Raw genomic sequence first — 18,741 nt, 5'->3', positions numbered from 1 at the left:
TATTACGATTAAATGTTCAAAACGTAGCGAGGTAAAATTAAATACTACGTTTTGATAAATAAGTACCAACATATTTTTGTGATATAGGTTCATATTTTATTGTAATTTTTATAGATCTGAATTTCACGAGTCACGAAGAAAATACAAAATCGTAATCATGGAAATATAAGAATTCAGGACTACTGACAGACTTTACAGTCCGTTCGCTAACAGTTCCGACTGGTGGACAATTCCGTTAGATATGATCCCTTGGGTTTGCATGCTTCATTGGTTTGCACTGTTGAGCTGTTGTACTAACTTACTAATGCTAGAAAGTACACTCCGTGGTGCTCCTAACCCTCCGCACGGTCAGGGTCACTATGTACACCACACACTCTGACAAGCACTTTCTATCTAATGGTCACGTGCCCTGTAGCAGCACGTGCAGTAGTCCGTTAGTAGCACGTGCAGTAGTCCGTTAGTAGCACGTGCAGTAGTCTGTTAGCTATAATTCTATAAAGTCTGTTTACCAACTGCTGTTTTTACCTTTGCATTGAATAATTTAAATAACAATGAATAATCTAATATCATTGCTATTATATCGATAAACTCACAAGGAGCAAACTAATGTTATTTTAAACAGTTACGTTCCATAATTAAATATTAAAACGTAAACAAGAAAAACCAAACCCTTTAACAAATTCCAAAAATTTAGGATTGACTGTAAAAATTTCACAACAGTAACTATTGATATAAAGATATAAATGTCTTCGATTGATTCGATATAACAGGTATAGGTACGTATTCGATTAACTTTTCCCGATAGTCACATATTGTATCCTCAAATTACATGTTTTAAGAGTACAGACTAATGTCATATTCACCGCGATTTGTTCAGCGATTTGAAATATTATGTAATTTTAACTACCCGGTAAATTTCGGTAATGTCATCTCCCACCATACCAGAACTTAAGTCTATTTAATTTATGTGGGTAACACGGAGGAAGTTCTACCAGTTTGTTTTAGCACGTACTAGTAATTGCAATTTATTAACTTCTTCACGCATCATCAACCAATGGTAAATCGTAATTCAACATGATATTAAATAATATTATCGCATTAATAAATATCTGCATCTATCCAAAATAAGTTAGACATAAAAATAAGTTTATTAGTTAAAAAACCCAATAACGCTCTAGGACGGAGCACATTCGCTAACCAAGATCACAATTTAGAACTCATAACTTGAAGCATAATGCACCAAACTGGACGGCTGGAATTGAAGCTTCCTCTCATTGATAGTGGACAAATTGAAGTGAACTGTAATCTCGAACCTCTAATTTATACCAACTTAAATTCAAACAAGAATATTCTAAAATCACCTCTTTCAAAGTTTGTCGTACATGAATAGTATACAATAGGTTGAATATTTCGGGTATACCAGCCTGACTTCTGACTCATGCGAAATCAATATCTGTTTTTCTCCCTTTTCTTCTGAGATTTCCACCATCTGGTAGCGGCCTCCGCCTCCACCTCCTTCTCCTTCTTCTCCCTCGCATATTCATTGTGAATATCCTCGATTGTCTGAGGCATAGCTTCAATGCGACGAGGTATCCAGTTGTTGTGACGAAGTTCCACTGTGTCTTGTATCATGAACCGGATTCGAGACCCGTAGGTTGGATCTAGAAGTAGCGGATATTAGAAAGCAAGGAACGAAATATATTATAATGATAAGGACTAACATAAAAATATGAAATGCTGTGATCTTATAAACCTTGTTCGATTAATGATACAAAGATGAAACTTTTACAAATCTTCATTTTACGAGGCCTCACAAACACACATACCTGATCCCAAATCGCGGAAATCGCGGAAACCTTTCTCAAACTCAACATCACACTCATTTTCAAGCTTGAGACCGACAGTCGAGAACAGTTTAGAGATACATTCGACTACTTCGTCGCCAAGTTTTCCTTCTTTCTTCTTCGTCAGAAGATAACTTAAACAACACTAAATGAAATGTTTATGATTATTGTATGTTAGAATTAATGGGGACATCAGAGGATTCAGCAATCAAATCGAAAAAAAATATGCTCAAAACAAACCTGGCAGCAGTAATATAATGAAAAGTTTCACAACAAAGAGACGTACTTGGGTGATGATCTTTGTTGAGAGCAAGTCCATATTAAAGAGTACCCCGATAAACTGGATCGTACCCAGCATCCTTTTCTTCAATTTACTTCGCTTGTACAATGAGTCCTCTTTTTCTCCTTGATTCTGCTTTTCATTTTCTACTAGGTCAGCTGAGGGAGGCAATTGAAAATGATAATTAATTAATATAATATTAATTTATTAATTAACATAATTAATTAATATCGGCAATATTTTAATTGTTTAAATAATAATCAGTATAACAATCTTACTTAGATCTAATCAATTATAACAAGAATTGCGCCCGTTGTTTCGTTTTGGCGGACGCTAGATTTCCATTTAACATTTACTATAAATTTAAGTATAAGCTCCAATCAGCTCACTTCAATCTTCATGATAATAATATTGATAAATTATGCATCAAATACGGGAAACACTTGAAATTCAGTTCAATTGCCGTAGAACTTAACTTGTATCTGTAATTCAAGAAATTATCAGCAAATTTAAACTATACTCGTGTACACATCAATACACTACGCGTGCCACGTACAAATTGGGCGTATTACCTAATAGTAATATTATACATTACATGCATCATATACATTAAAACACAGTCGCGCCGCGCATTCATAGATCACAGGCTATCTATACATCACATCTCCGCAAGCAATCCTCGCGCGCGCCCAACTTTTTCGTTGCATGGTAACGAACGGAAGGAAGGAAGGAAGGACACACGACATATTTAAACCCACCTATCTCGTTCTCCAAAATCCACGTTTTACTGCAAAAACCTCCATTCGTAACCTTTCACTATTGCCTTTTTTCAAAAGGGTGAAAAGGAAAAAATAACTTCGTTAAAATGGGTTAGAAACTAACCTTGCAAGTGTAGTTCTCCCATCTGCTTGTTAAGTTTATATTCATGATTATCCACCCTGAAAAACTCGATTTGGCATTTTCTGAGAAGTGCCTTGCTAAAGGGAGACAATTTGGTGGTTTGTTCCTCTGGGGTCTTCATCGCGCCCATTACCTGATCAGAAAGTACATTGAATAGTGCAAAGTTTGCATCAGTGTTAAGTAAAGCTATCAGGAAATCTACGCTGTAAACTGACAATTTAGTGGGTACAGGAAAGGTACCGATACTGTCAAATCTCTAATGGTCTGACAGAAAGTTACCTTACAAAGGTTACCATAAGTCTGATGGTATATGGGCTCCAACACAGCTTTCTCAAATATCATCTCCACTGCAATTCCAACTTTCTCCTTGTTATCTATATTCAGTTCTAACATCTCTACACTCAGCACTTTGAAGTTGTCTGGTGTTATCTTATTGAGAATAGCCATGATGTTACCACGCAGTGTTTTCAGTTCAGTAGAGGTTTCTGTGTTTCTGTTGGCCTTCTACCATAGAAGTAAATGATTAATAATTTAATGTTAATATTGTTTATTTAATTAAGTTAATAAATTAATGTTGTCTAGATGTTAGATGTAAAGTGTTAGATTGATTTACTTTAACAACTGTGACAGAAATTCTGCGAAAGTTATAAATGTCAGCATTTTATATTTTAAGGCCTAACTCAATATTCTAAAACAGCCGAAATTTGTGATCCCATAAAAGATTTAGGTACAACCAGGCAATGAAGTTGACAAAATGGTAATTTTTGGGGAAAATCCCCCGGTTTATTAGAGAATTCTCAACAATCACCTCGTCATCATAGAGTCGAGAAGCAGCAAGTTTTATGTCCATGCCCTGTTTGTCCTGGGTGGACAGAAGTCTTCAATAAATAAGTCAAGGTCAGACTCCATCCACTTTAGCTAGATGCCATTATAACCATGCACTAAGATACACATAATTAGAGCTTCGTTATTAATGAAATTGAAAGCGATCAATAACATGTTTAATATTTAAATCAGAGATAAGGTTTACTGATTGTATTTTTGATTATGTTGCAGAGTTCTATTAAATCAATAAAACAGTAAAACACTAATGCATGGATCAGAATAAGAATTTAACAGTAAAAGAATAATTCATAGTCTGTCTATAATTATATGATATAAAAAGTAAATTATTCTTAATTAAATGACACAATTATCCAGTATAGATATACAATAGATTTTACATTAAAACAAAATTTTGTCAGAATATTAACGATTTGTGAATTTGTCATGATTATACTGTAAAAACACTGAAGATCTATGTGAATAAAATTACAACAAGAATTCCGCCGCGGTAACACCACGCACGATCAAATTTCCCTACTGCCTACAATGTAATTGTTCTACTTTAGGGGTCGTTCACATATTACGTAATCAGCTGAGGGGGGGGGGGGTTTCCGAATGATTACGCTAGTGTAATTTCGACACAATAGCTTTGTGTAAAACTGATTACGGAGGGGGGGGGGGGGGGGGGGGTAAAACTGTTCCAAAAAATGATTACGTAATATGTGAACGACCCCTTATTGTATCCCACAGTGGTGTTTGGCGCACGCGATAATCGTTTATATTATATTAGGCGTGCAGAACTTGTAAAATTCTGCGCGCATCTGAAGTGTCGCCGTCGATCTGTATGTGGTTTGGTTGTAGATCATTTCATTTTTGCACGGTTTTGTTTCGTGTTAACGATGAGTATCATGTCACGTCATATTATTGCATCGTATGCCAACTTTATTGACTGTAATCAACTATTCTGTCTCATCTTAGTTATTATTTGTATATAACATAAACTAACAAGAGTATTATACCCAACATTGACCGGCGAACTGATAGCTACTTCAGAAGCAATGAAACTACAATCTTCTAGATAAAATGAGTCATAGTACTTTCAGCCGGAGCCATCATAAGTGACATAAATCTAAAAGATAGTATGGTTAGTTTCTAAATATAAACTCAAACTCTGAAAAGGAAACTGCCGTGAAATATGAAACATCAATAAAAGGACCAATTATTTAAAAAAATAATTTATGGAAAGCCCCTCAGGCAAAATAAAAATCAATTATGCAATAAAGGAATCTTAAAAGGGTTTGTACTATTCATTCCTGAGGAATAACATAACATAAACTAATGCTTTTGATGCTTACATCTACAGCACCATCGACTATCGAGCCTTTGATTTTATATAGGATTCTTTAAAAGCATACCGCAATCTTGATCTTAGTTGCTCCTTGAATCTAAATGTAAAGTAACATCTTTTGTCAACTATGTTTTCGCTTTTTAAATTTTACCATGAAGTGTCGATCAACTGTTATAAGTAATATATATTAAGTAATCAGCAACGAGTTTATCAGCTGATATCATAATTTAATTTGTTTCGACTTGCTGAATTTTATCACTCTGTAATTTATCAAGCTTGTTTCACCAAAATAACACTTACATTGATGATTGATCCGCTATGATGACTAATATGCTATATTAATGAATAAGAGTGAATTGTAACCCGATGGAAACCTGTGTAACAGTCGTCAAGCACCAAAAACTGGTTGCTATGCCTGTAATTAATTAACACATAACAGGCGTCGCGCGCGCAAAATATACTCCTTTTATACACATAATTATAGGAGAGTGGTCTATATTGCGAAGGAGCAGACTTTTGTCGTCAACGTAGGACCGTCGGGCCACCTCATATATCCAAACCTGATTACTTATTCCCTACGATCTTTTTGCCTTCGGCAAGAGTAGGGAAAAAAATCAGTTAGGTCCAAAAATGTGACCAAATTCTTAAATTTATAACTTGTTCAAAAATTAGTTATATCTAGAACTAAACGGATACAAAAAAATTGCTTATCGCAATATTATCATCGCTATTACATTTCAAAAAAAAAAAATAGCAAGTCGTGAATATCACTATTCAGTAACTGAAAACAACCAGTGAATCGAGTTAATTATAAATATATAATGTTGTTAACATAATAAGAAACACAACAGCCTTATCGTTGATACTCAATGAAATAAGTGAGCAGAGAATACAGCATGCTTTCTTTCTCAAACTTTTACACTGATAATTGTCTCAACACTGTTAAAATCGTAAATAAAATCGTTAAGTCAACCATTGTGCTGGTAGACATATGCAGAAGCTTGAAAAAGTCAGGTTCAGCTTTGCTAAATCTACATATTTTCAACTTTTCCTCCGCAACCTTTTTAGCAGAACAGAAAAAAGGGATTCTTTAGACTTCTCTGAACAAATCCTGCAGTCTATTTCAAGGCATGGTTTACTACATAGGTTTGCACACGGGTGACCACAGTCAGGCCTTTCCTTGTTGCATACATGAATACATTTCTCTACCTCTGAGCAATTCCGGTTTTGAAGATGTCCACATTTGGTACTCTCGTACTCGAAGTTCGTTTCACATTCTACTTTCGGTTGGCCACATACTTTCCTAATATGAGCTGTGCATTTAGGAAATTCGAATTCCACTTGTGTCGGACAATCTTCCGCAAAATGCTCATGAGCTCTTCCACAAATCTTTCCACACGTGTGTCTATTTGGACATTTATATAACTCTGAGCAGGTCTCCATACAAAACATAGTTTCCTGTTCTAAAGTCCAAACATAGCATTCTACCAGTTTTGTGTGTTTACACGTAGAAAACTTTACCTGTCTCTTGGTTTTGCACTTCATATCTTTGTCCAATATGTAACATTCCTTTTGAGTAGTACGAAGACAAGCTAAACATTTGAAATCGACTTTGGTTTTACAATTTGTATCTTCATGTATATGTCGTGGAGTGCACAGTTTCTTGCAACGATGAGCTTCAGTTCCACAGGAAAAGGAGGAATTGCAGATAGATTTACATGTTATCGCTGGTTCAGGTTTACCACACACCTTCTTAATATGTGCTTTGTGGCCACATTCTTGAATCACAAACTCTACCTTTTCTGGACAATGCTCTGCATTATGCTCATGAGCGCTTCCACAAATCTTCTCACACTTGTGCTTATTTGGACATTTATATAACTCTGAGCAGGTCTCCATACAAATGATAGTTTCCCGTTGAAAAGTCAAAACACAGCATTCTACCTCTTTTATGTGTTTACACTCAGGAAACCTTACCCATATCTTGGTTTTGCACTTCATATCTTTTTCCTCAATGTAACATTCCTTTTGAGTAGTATGATGAAAAGCTACACATTTGAAATCGACTTTGGTTTTACACTTTGTATCGTCATGTCGTGGAGTGCAGAGTTTCTTGCAACGATGAGCTTCAATTCCACAGGGAAAAGAGGAATTGCAGATCAATTTACATTTCATCACTGGTTCAGGTTCACCACACACCTTCTTAATATGTGCTTTGTGGCCACATTCTCGAATCACAAACTCTACCTTTTCTGGACAATGCTCTGCATTATGCTCATGAGCTCTTCGGCATATTTTCTTACATTTATGTTGATATTTACAGTCATATGACTTTGAGCAGGTTTCAGTACACATGATTTCTTTCTTTTTGAAATTAAAAGTATGACATTCTACCTCTTTTTGGTGTTTGCACGTCTTAGAAAACGTTACCAGTATCTTGGTTTTGCACTTCATATCTTTTTCCTCAATGTAACATTCCTTTTGAGTAGTATGACGAAAAGCTGCACATTTGAAATCGACTTTGGTTTTACAATTTGCATCGTCATGTATATGTCGTGGAGTGCACAGTTTCTTGCAACGATGAGCTTCAATTCCACAGCGAAAGGAGTAATTGCAGATAGATTTACATGTTATCGCTGGTTCGGGTTTACCACACACCTTCTTAATATTTGCTTTGTGGCCACATTCTCGAATCACAAACTCTACCTTTTCTGGACAATGCTCTGCATAATGCTCATGAGCTCTTACGCACATTTTTTCACATTTATGCTGATATTTACAGTCATATGACTTTGAGCAGGTTTCAGTACACATGATTTCATTCTCTTTGAAAATCCAAGTATGACATTCTACCACTTTTTGGTGTCTGCAATTAGGCAGCTCTACGAGTCTCTTGGTTTTGCACTTCATATCTTTTTCCTCAATGTAACACTCCTTTTGAGTAGTATGATGACAATCTAAAAATTTGAAATCGACTTTAGTTTTACACTTTGTATCATCATGTCGTGGAGTGCAGAGTTTCTTGCAGCGATGAGCTTCAATTCCACAGGGAAAGGAGGAATTGCAGATATCCTTACACCATTTGTTATTATTCTGAACATAATACATCAACTGGGAATTATCGCTTACAACCTTTTTAGTCAGATCATCCCTCTGAACAACATGATATATGATATCAGGATGCCTGTAGCAGATGAGAGGAAGCATTTCACCAACGAGACTTTGACTATCCATAGTATCCATAATTATTTTCCATGTTTTACTTTTTCTGAACATGGTAGCATTTCCGACAAAGTACATGCCACATTTTGCTCTTGATTGTGCTACACAACGGCGCTCAATTTCTTTCAAAAATCCAATTTGATTATTTTCGTTGGACCTAGTCAACGAAACAATGACAAATTTATTTTCGTCTCCCTGGTATCCGTCAATTGTACATATGTCAATAGGCTTCTTTGTAGTATCTTGTTTAGAAGGTGGGGGATTCATCTCACGATATAGTTTCCGAACATGCTGAACTTGTCCTAGGTAAGCACAAAGTATGGTCACATCAGCCTCATCTACACCACTTGTAATAAAGAACATAGCAAGTGCTACAACCATGTTGGCTTCTCTCAAGTTTTTCACTGAACAGTCTTTGTTTTCAGGGAACTTATGTGACCAGAAATACATGGAGTTAGGCAGACATTCAATCTTCTCATTCTTCTTATCTAGATCAGGGAAGTCTCGGTATTTTGGGTATATATCTTTCAACATGCACGAGAATTCTGGTCTCATGCGGCCTTGACTCAGTAACTTTTCGTACGGAAATCCTATCTTTATCAGCCTCTCCATCATAGAAATGTGAAAGTTATGTTCCCTCCTAAGGTGATATGTATCAACTTGTGGCTTTAGTTGCCTATGATCTCCGATAAGGATTAACTTTTGGACACTCTTGCTCAAAACAGCAACCAAACATGACTCTAAAACTTCTGCAGCTTCTTCTACGAGGACAACTTTTGGTGCCAATTTGTTAATCAATGACAACTGACAAGATGCTCCTACTATAGTTGCACCAACGATTTTTTGGGTTCTTAAAACTTCTACCTTATTAGTAAGAGTAATCATCTCTTTCTGCTTCTGCTTCATGTTGATTTGTTCAAACAGTTCATTCATATCATCTATCAAATTGTCATTTCCCGAATGCAAAGAACTGTATATGAAAGTATACTTCTCGACTTCTGAGAGACTCCACAAGATATCTTTCGTTGAAATACTTTTGCTTAAAGCACAATGTGATGGGAAATCTGATAAGCAAAAGACGTTTTTGTTCTTCTTATTTTTAGCATTTTTAGCATTTGTCTTTGATATAGATGCTTCGAGTTTTACCAATCGTTCCGATTTTAAGTCTTTGGGTTTAAACTTACTTTTAAAATCTTCATCAAAAGCTGACGCCCTAGTAGCATGTTGCTCGTTTATGTAATCTCTATCCAATTCGTCATCCTCTCCAAGCACACCATCCTCTATTTCATCAACAATAACATCATCATTAATATTATTATCTTTTATATGTGCATTTAAAAGGAAACTTCCTTTTTGTTGCAATTGACTTAAGTTGTGTTTGTTTGGCAACCAGTGATTTTCATAAGCATCCCGGACCTTAAGAGATATCATACCTATCATTTTGTCGGCTTCACTTTCCTGGTGTTGGCTACATGAGCGGTACATTATTTGTAAAAATTGCTGTTTCCAGTTAGGGTCTTCTTTCAATATAGTGAAGAAACGATGTAGCTTCTTGACGAGTACGGTATCGACTTTCAATGACTTGGGGGGAAACTTCCATGTTTTCTTAATTGCTTTGTCCACAAAATCGGTAAACTGTTGATCTGTCATACTTCTGACAAAACTTTCAAAAGTAAACATTTGCAAGTCTCCAAGTTTAGAATACAGATTTGAAAGTTTGGCGAATAAGACGTCAATTTCATTCATGATTTGTCTACTTGAAATTCCTCCCGAATTTTTCATCTTGTTATGCAGCAAGCAGTCTTTCAGATCTTCTTCTTTTGATTGACCCTCCTATTCTAGTAACATCTCCTTTATCGCAAAATTTTATGCAGTGCAGTAGGAACTCATCAAGTGCATGATTTTTGTACGTAAGTATGAGTATGCCCGTGGGTTATCCTCATTTTTTGAGGCACTATTTCCCTCATGATTTTCATCAGCATAGTTCAAAGGAGTCTGTCCCTGGTTAAGTAAGTTGTTGAGTTTGTTATCTTTCTGCAAACAAAGTAATATTTTGGCAAGTTTTGCACCAACTAAGGTCTTTCCTGTACCAGGAGGTCCTTGAATGATACCCAAAGTACTAGCTAAAGCATGGACAAAAGCATTTCGTTGGTTTTCTTCCAATTTTTCATATTCCACATCTTTCAAGTATGGTGAAATCAAATTACGACAACCTTCATACTGTTTGAAACTACCATGAATAATCTCATCGGCAAGAGGAAAGTTGCCAATTTCTGAGTACTGAAGACTATTCAACACATGTTTAAAAGATTGAAAATATGTAGGGCTTTCTGCCATGATCATTTTGCCAGAATTAAACAGCAACTTCTTAACATTATCAGCAGTATCAGCATCTGAGCTGTGGAATGATATCAATTCTACTCCAATAACGCTATGCTTTTCTAGAAGAACCTCATCTCGATCAGCAACGGTGAGCCATATAGGATCTGAAAAATCGCCCTCAACAGTAACACACAAAAGGTTACCAGACATGAGCTTTTTCGACTTCTTCCAATTTGCAACTCGTTGGTCCAAGGAAAATTTAAGAAATATTAAGATTTTCGCATGCTCCAGCTCAAGATGTGCCACAGAAACATTCTTGAATATGCTCATATCCCTACGATTCAAATTTCTTGCTTATAGGCAGTTATTCCTCCTGTATAGCAGAAAAACATTCCGTTCGTAGTAATCTGTAGTATACAGTCAAGTAATCATCAGCATTTTGATACCCAGACGTTAACAAGACGGGTTTCAAAACTTTTACTCTTTCCAAAGGGTCTCCAAACAATTCTTCGATTGTGGGAATCTGAGGAAGGTCGTGCCAGTTGTTAAGATCACAGATGTTTCCAAATTTCATAAGCATCTTGTAAAGTGCATTGGCAACATCTGATTCGCTTTCTTGGACCACACTGCTTAGAATCGGCATCACTTTCTTGAACAAGCCTATGTCTGTATTTACTGCAAACATGGCCAATCTTAGTTTGTTTGAATGCTTATCTTGTTCGTCTTTAAGCTGACCAATGAAATCTCTGTCTAAAATAAGATTAAATATTTCCTTTTTTCTGGAAGGAAAACTGTCCATGTGCTCGATCAAAAAGAAGGCGAAATCCAAAACTTTTGATACGAATGCCTGATATTCTTCATTATCACGACATTTTGCATTGAAAATGTAAAACCACAGAGCATCACAGGTCATAATTGAATTCATGGTTTCAGTTCTAGTAGAAGTTTCGCCAACATTATTTTTTGCAAGGACGAAAAATTGGCTTAACTCAATGAGACTTCTTCGTCCACAAAAGGACACTATGTTTGCTCTATATGCTGATAGCTTGTTGCCTTTCTTTTGCGGTTTGTCGGAGAGCAAAAACTCTATCTTGTCACCTTTCATTACAGGAAAAATATTACTAATTCCAGAAATCTGATCTTTCCAAACATGCACATCCTTATCAGCTATTAACCCTTGTGGAAGTTCCATCACTGGTTTGATGTATACTGCATCTTGCGATTGACCTTTCACTGTGCCTAGCCTCCATCCATCTTGAATTTTACTTTGTCTCACAGGACAAGTAAACTGCTGAAATAAAAATGATTAATAAACTTTTTTTTAAATCGAGTCTTTTCAAAACCTGTTCGAAATATTAACAATCTAACAAGAATTGTGGTTAATCTTTCAAGGATTCAGACGCAAAACAACTGATCAAAATCGGAGTTTGTATCATAGCAACCATGACCTTTAATTTAAAAATAAATGCACGAAACTCAAGCCTAGTCCAACTTATCCTAGATACAGTAAAATCCTGATTTACCACGCCTAAATTTACCGAAAACCCGATTTACCAAAGCCATTTCCTTCCCCAGAATTGTGGTAAACATGTAAATTGTGAACAATAAATTTAAAAAAATTCCGATTTAACGCAAAACCTGACAAATTACTGCAGCTTTAGAGCTTTAGGGTTTAGGGGTTTACTGCAGTAGATATATACTGGCACTCATTGCTATAAGTGCTATTCTCTATTACCCTAAAAAGGCCTCCCCCAGAGTTGGACATTAGCATGTTTCGTGCAAAGAACAGGGCACTAAGAATGCTAATCCGTCCAAAAACGCTCTGCCAAAGTAGGGATGAGCATGTTCGAGCAAAAACGCTCTGCCAAAACACGGATGAGCATTTTCGCGCAAAAATGCTCTGCCAAAGTATGGATGAGCATTTTCGTGCAAAAAACGCTGTGCAAAAGTACAGATTACGGTAGTATTTTCGTGCAGAAACGGCGAGCAAATTTATTGTCAAGTGTTTTGAACATAAATAAATTTAAGAGTGAAGATAGATTATTGTCAACTTAGTTCTTAGCTTTGCAGATAGAGCAAATGGCCGACAAAACTGTCTAAGAGAGCATAGTGATGCTGTGTGTATTGAACGATTGTACCTGTACAGTGTACAGCTGCAGGCTGTAGGCACATCGGATCATTATATAACTAATATCTCAGACTGAAGGACAGATGTAGCCAATCATCCCATTTATCTTAGCAAAAACTATTCTATAATTACGAGAAAATGTCACGGCAGGATTGATCATTGATTACCACTGTAACATCTTGGATTAAGTTCTCAAATGATGTAAACTTAAAGGCCAATGCAAATGTAAATCTGCCTTCTTAATTGTACGTGAACCCATGCAATATTATCATTACTCGTCGTCTTCGTAGTCTGCACTCCCTTATCGGATAATCGGGAGCGGTCAGGTCGGTCCTCATCAGGTGCCCCATCTTGTACACCCTCTACACTGTAAAATCTACCACTGGACAAATTATACTATAGAATTTCAGGATTTAGGGAATCGTACAGTTCTTATAACTTCAGTAGCTGTTTTGGCCATTGAACTGGGTATAGGACACATGACTCATGACTGTGCTGTCCACCCTTTTATGAAAATTCCACCTCCGTCGTAGTGTTCTCCGTAGTGTCCGGTAATTGGGCTATCACGGTTCTAAGTAACAGTCGTCAAGCACTGATGCTTATTCTACTGATTCACGGTCCTCGGAAACTTTTATTACTCGTTAACTGACCCGAGGTTTGTAATACTCACTCCCATTCTATATTAAAGTAATTTCCGGACAGTAAATTTATTTATGCGTCGTAATATTGTTATGATGAATCTGTAAATTTTCGGTTTCTATAGGGGTTAATTAGGTATAAACTACAGTACAGCTGTACTTACACCCACATTCACAAGCATGCAAGCTCACCTGGTCCAATGAGCGGGAAACGGAGAACAAGGTCTGGTGACGTCATAGTCACGTGACCTCAGGCTCATAATCACGTGACCTCAGACCCAATCAATTGGGTTCTGGCCTGGTCAGCCCCCTGTCACCCGATCTTGAGGTGACGTACGACACCTCGTTAACCCAATCAATGTCTGGAAGGCTGCAAATTTTCACATGCCAAATCCCTAAGATTCTTAAAGAGTTGTACGAGATGACGATACATAAAGGCCGCAGAATTATGAGGACTACCAGATCCTGGTGGAACCTAAGCGATCCATGATATCACGACAGGCCCTACAAGCTCTACGATGTAGTATCTAGGAAATTTTTGCCTAAATTACATCACGCCTCAAAACATGGTGGCCCAGAAACTCGTGCACCAGTGAGGGTGCACGAGGTAGGGTGACAAGAAAATTGTAGGTGTTATGGTTATGTATAATGATAAGATAAAATGACATATGATACTGACCTTTTGAATACAGTAATAGCATGACATTTCCTCAGGATTCAATGGAAAGTAACAGTAAGGACAGCTCTGCCTTGTATTAATATTCGTTTTAACAGCTGGAGACTTTCCCTGAAAATATTGAAAGATGAGCTTTTAAAATTTTATACTTAAGTTTAATCGCGGAATGTCCCCAAAAAGGCGACCAATTGACTTCTGTTAATAATGAGTCATTATTAACAGAAGTCATTATTAATGACTCATCTCAGCTTTAACCTAACGACTTCAAATTCGGAAGTCATGAGCTATTAGACTCCACAATGTGCTAAAAACTTATCAGAAATCTATGATCTACCAAAGTACCAATGTATATAAATTTTATTGAGATTGGGAAATATGTTTTTTAATACAGATAATCCAGTTACCTTATTGGAGGTTCTGCCTGCTAATCTTCGGTTTAATGTATTGGTTCTGTTATGTTCTTCTATTGCTTTATCTAATAATGAATCATCATAATCATTATTATAATGATAGATTAATGATAGATTGCTTTCTGTTTCCGCAATATGCGGTCTGCTATGAGATGGTTGAACATTTCTCTGCTGAAAATAAAACATTTCAGAAATCGTACATTATTTAATAAGAATTTCGGCACAAGGAGGGTATTTTAACAGCAATATAATCACGAGATGAAAATATTTTATAAATTAATCATAATCATTCAATAATTTAAAAAAATTTATATTATTCAGAAGCAAGCTTGATAGTAATTTATAAAGCACGTACCCTATGTGGTTTAGATTGAGAACTGGAGCTGCTTGATGGCTGAGGTTAGGAATGTTTTTTTCCAGGGTGATATGAAAATGCTTGGTGTTATAATGATACTAGATAAATTTAATACTGACCTTTTGACAGTAATAGCATGACATTTCCTCGGGGTTCAATGCACAGTAAGGACAGCTTTGCCTTGTATCAGTTTTCGTTTTAACAGCTGGAGACTTTCCCTAGAAAATATTAAAAGATAAGCTCTTACAATTTCAAGCTCTTAAAGCACAGGATGTCCCAAAAAGGCGACCAATTGACTTCTGTTAATAATTACTCATCTCAGCTTTAACCTAACGACTTCAAATTCGGAAGTCATGAGCTATTAGACTCCAGCATGGCATGTGCTAAAACCTATTAAAAATTTATGATCTACCAATGTCTATAAAATTGATTGAGATTTGTTAGGTCTTTTAATACAGATAATCCAGTTACCTTATTGGAGCTGCTGCCTGCTGATCTCCGGTTTAATGCATTGGTTCTGTTTCGTTCTTCTATTGCTTTATTTAATGACGATAGATTACTATCTGTTTCTGCAACATGTGGTCTGCTATGAGATGGTCGAACATTTCTCTGCTGAAAATAAAACATTTCAGAAATCGTACATTATTTAATAAGAATTTCGGGACAACGAGGGTATTCTAACAGCAATATAATCACGAGATGAAAATATTTTATATATTAATCATAATCATTCAATCATTTTTAATTTATATTTTTCAGAAGCAAGCTTGATTTATAAAGAACGTACCCTATAATTTGGTTTAGATTGAGAACTGGAGCTGCTTGATGGCTGTGGTTGGGATGTTTTATTCCACTTGCCACGGACGGCAGAATTTCTCTGAGATAAAATTGTGGTTTTAGTTTGAGAATGCTATTAAATTATGATTCACAGTGCCTTTCTAATCAGACAACTTTAGAGGTATCATCATTATTCAAATGTATAATAATATCTGAAAGTAATATGATATCATCCGTCTCCAAATAGAGAGATATTAGGTCCTTTGAAGAGTGGACTTAAAGACATATTTGGTGAAGATTGATTATTCACCTGTGGATTGGAATGTGGGATATCATGGGGTTTTAATCTTGGTCGTCTTCGAGGTCTTGATGGTCGGTCGTCCGAGATAGAATCATCGTTAACAAGTGAATCAGCCATCCATTTGAGCTATATAACATACTGACATAGATAATATTTTGTGTTAGTTTGTTAGAGATTTTTCACGATTATATATTATAACTTCAGTTAAATCACGACTATTTTTTGGAAATTACAGCTTTTCCAAATCTCCTGCTCCCTAGATGACCTTACGTAATAACATGTTAAGGGGGCAGGGGGGGTCTTCATGGAAATTTTCTCAAAATCGACTTTTTAGTTGTTTCTGATAGATGGGAGTGATATCTATCAGATGCTTTTAATCCGATAGAAAAATATTGCTCCTATCAGAAATTATCGCCGGTAGAAGGTCAGCGCTTGTGTGTAATTGTATTGCGCGAGCGATTTTTGATCGCGTGCCCTGAAAATCGAGTCTAAAAATCTATCTCCTCCTACATTTTTTGAGCAATCACCCTCAAACTTTCAGGATATGTTCTAGTGATCATTTAGAAGAGATTGTCCGGGCAAAATTTTGAGATAGGCTTTTAAACATTTTTTATTCGATTTTGAAAATCTTGGACCTGGTTTTTTGACGATTTTTCGAGGTCCAAGATTTTTAAAATCGAATAAAAAATGTTTAAAAGCCTATCTCAAAATTTTGCCCGGATAATCTCTTCTAAATGATCACTAGAACATATCCTGAAAGTTTGAGGGTGATTGCTCAAAAAATGTAGGAGAAGATAGATTTTTAGACTCGATTTTCAGGACACGCGATCAAAAATCGCTCGCGCAATACAATTACACACAAGCACTGACCTTTTACCGGCGATAATTTCGGCTAGGAACAATATTTTTCTATCGAATTAAAAGCATCTGATAGATATAACTCCCATCTATCAGAAACAACGAAAAAGTCGATTTTGAGAAAATTTCCATGAAGACCCCCCCCTGCCCCCTTAATGATCCCTTAAATTATCTATGTATCAATACTGTTATTGAGTTATGGTACAATAATATAATATTTCCTAAAGTGCTTCACAGTTCACCTATTTCTGTAACGTGTTTTGAATTTAGGTGTGAATTTATGACAAACGAAGCAATTTAAACAAAATTATATAAAACGTTGTTATTAAAAAAACATGTATCATTAAATGTTGTAAAATTGGAATATCTAAATATGGGGGGGGGGGTCAACCTCATTTTACCTCATTTTACCTCATCCCAATTTTGCCTTTTTTGGCTGGCCTCATGAGGTAAAATGAGGTAAATCTCGGCAAAAATTTTAACAGGTAAAATTCTCTAAATCGTCAATTTAGTCACGAAGGAGTATGGAAGGAGTTCTAAATGTGTGTTCCTCTAATATAAACAGTAAGAAATGGTTAACTTTAGTCGAGGTTTCAGGTCTTTACAATGTCGGGAAGTTCCTGCAGGAATTTGCGCATTGCGCTGAAGCGCAAGATTCACAGCGCCAAAAGCGAAGGTCGTAGAGACATGAGACCTTGACTAAAGTTAACCATTTCATACCATTACTATAAGAGTATGCCACTTTCAGAGTCCTGAACACACTCCCATATCTCTTAATCGTCAATTATATGATTTTTACCTGTTAAAATATATCATCTTTTACTGATATCATTTTAGTTTAACACTGTTACTTTTAAAAAAGAAAATAATACTTCACACCAAATTAACACACAATATGAGAATATAAAAAGGAAGGTTTTCTTGGAGACCTGGACCGAGCATCAAAATAGTGTACATTGCTACTGTCATTGTCAAGACTCAAGAATAAGAGGGTCTAGTTGTGGGATTATGCTGGATAACAGATATGATAAGTGGTAACATCCTACAAAAGAATGTTAGCTTACTAAGGAATTTTCCTCTTACTGAATCATAAAAGAATTTAACTAAGTTCCTCCTAGTCCTAAGCATTATCTTGTTTCAGAGGGAATGAGTGATTTAAAAAGATGAGGCCGAAGAGTTAGTTGTGAAGAAGGCATTTGTACTCTGTAATTTCTAAGCTCATTTTTTTCGATATTTTTAGCTATTTACTGGTCTTGTCTTGACGTATCAGCAAGAGATCACTGGACCTCGTTAGTTGTTAGTCATGTTATGCTGATACAGTTAGTGACGAGCTATGAAGTAATCATTCGACCTCATTTAATACTGATCCTATCAATGACGAGCTATGAAGTAATCAGTGGATCTCGTCAATGCTCATCCTGTCCGGACTGTCACTGACGAGTTATAAATGAAGACCTCATTAATTCCCTTGTTCCAAGAAGATATTCCTCTGGTAACAACCCCTTCTGGCCTGCTTCTGAACATAATATGAAGATTCGAAAACCTAGTCTACCTTAATTGGAACTTGCTGACTGCATTGGAAAATGGAGAACAATCGAGAAATGATAATCAGTGCCAGGATATAATCAAAGTTGAATTTGGAATCCAAGGAAAACCTTCCTTTTTTATACTATCATATTGTGCGTTAGTTTGGTGTGAAGTATTATGTTTTTAAAAAAAATTAACAGTGTTAAACTAAATTGATATCAGTTAAAGATGATATATTTTAACAGGTAAAATTCATATAATTGACGATTAAGAGCTGTAGGAGTGTGTTCAGGACTCTGAAAGTGGCATACTCTTATAGAAATGGTATGA

At 36.0% G+C, this 18,741-nt stretch overlaps 4 protein-coding genes across 6 annotated transcripts; all 4 read right to left on the bottom strand.

Moving 5' to 3' along the window:
* Positions 1–53: 53 nt before the first annotated feature.
* LOC134822551 (eukaryotic translation initiation factor 4 gamma 1-like) lies at positions 54–3,967 on the bottom strand. Of its 2 annotated transcripts, none has more exons than XM_063833661.1 (6): positions 3,833–3,967; positions 3,304–3,528; positions 3,007–3,157; positions 2,131–2,282; positions 1,827–1,989; positions 54–1,661 (listed from the first exon to the last, which is right to left on the bottom strand). In XM_063833661.1, the coding sequence occupies exons 1-6, from the start codon at positions 3,872–3,874 to the stop codon at positions 1,447–1,449; spliced, it is 948 nt and encodes a 315-aa protein (XP_063689731.1). In that variant the 5' UTR covers positions 3,875–3,967; the 3' UTR covers positions 54–1,446. The 2 variants fall into 2 exon arrangements, with proteins under 2 accessions (XP_063689731.1, XP_063689732.1); XM_063833662.1 differs by having other exon boundaries at positions 154–1,661; positions 3,304–3,525; positions 3,833–3,954.
* A 2,177-nt stretch (positions 3,968–6,144) lies between these two features.
* Positions 6,145–10,222, bottom strand: LOC134822549 (NFX1-type zinc finger-containing protein 1 homolog). Its single transcript, XM_063833658.1, has one exon. It carries the CDS (start codon positions 10,199–10,201, stop codon positions 6,239–6,241), a length of 3,963 nt encoding a protein of 1,320 aa, XP_063689728.1. The 5' UTR covers positions 10,202–10,222; the 3' UTR covers positions 6,145–6,238.
* LOC134822550 (uncharacterized) lies at positions 7,969–16,165 on the bottom strand. 2 transcript variants are annotated; one of them, XM_063833659.1, is made up of 7 exons: positions 16,036–16,165; positions 15,736–15,825; positions 15,420–15,560; positions 15,068–15,166; positions 14,588–14,764; positions 14,187–14,294; positions 7,969–12,032 (listed from the first exon to the last, which is right to left on the bottom strand). In XM_063833659.1, the coding sequence occupies exons 1-7, from the start codon at positions 16,141–16,143 to the stop codon at positions 11,106–11,108; spliced, it is 1,650 nt and encodes a 549-aa protein (XP_063689729.1). In that variant the 5' UTR covers positions 16,144–16,165; the 3' UTR covers positions 7,969–11,105. The 2 variants fall into 2 exon arrangements, with proteins under 2 accessions (XP_063689729.1, XP_063689730.1); XM_063833660.1 differs by having other exon boundaries at positions 8,466–12,032; positions 14,588–14,761.
* LOC134822552 (NFX1-type zinc finger-containing protein 1-like) lies at positions 10,286–11,071 on the bottom strand. The gene has a single exon (XM_063833663.1). It carries the CDS (start codon positions 11,069–11,071, stop codon positions 10,286–10,288), a length of 786 nt encoding a protein of 261 aa, XP_063689733.1.
* Positions 16,166–18,741: the final 2,576 nt, after the last annotated feature.

The sequence above is a fragment of the Bolinopsis microptera genome, chromosome 11, assembly GCF_026151205.1.
Source record: "Bolinopsis microptera isolate Bmic1 chromosome 11, MBARI_Bmic_1.0, whole genome shotgun sequence".
Lineage (NCBI taxonomy): Eukaryota > Metazoa > Ctenophora > Tentaculata > Lobata > Bolinopsidae > Bolinopsis > Bolinopsis microptera.
This window is presented reverse-complemented; position numbering and strand designations above follow the sequence as displayed.

Bases quoted from the DNA above. Each gene is read 5' to 3' on its own strand.
- LOC134822551 (XM_063833661.1), bottom strand. From the start codon at position 3,874: ATGGACATAAAACTTGCTGCTTCTCGACTCTATGATGACGAG. The intron at 3,529-3,832 runs GTGATTGTTGAG...CTTCTATGGTAG, and splicing joins CTCGACTCTATGATGACGAG to AAGGCCAACAGAAACACAGA. The intron at 1,990-2,130 runs GTACGTCTCTTT...CATTTCATTTAG, and splicing joins CAACAAAGATCATCACCCAA to TGTTGTTTAAGTTATCTTCT.
- LOC134822549 (XM_063833658.1), bottom strand. From the start codon at position 10,201: ATGAAAAATTCGGGAGGAATTTCAAGTAGACAAATCATGAATGAAATT.
- LOC134822552 (XM_063833663.1), bottom strand. From the start codon at position 11,071: ATGAGCATATTCAAGAATGTTTCTGTGGCACATCTTGAGCTGGAGCAT.
- LOC134822550 (XM_063833659.1), bottom strand. From the start codon at position 16,143: ATGGCTGATTCACTTGTTAACGATGATTCTATCTCGGACGACCGACCA. The intron at 15,826-16,035 runs GTGAATAATCAA...ATTTTATCTCAG, and splicing joins TCCCACATTCCAATCCACAG to AGAAATTCTGCCGTCCGTGG. The intron at 14,765-15,067 runs GTCAGTATTAAA...TTTTATTTTCAG, and splicing joins CATGCTATTACTGTCAAAAG to CAGAGAAATGTTCAACCATC.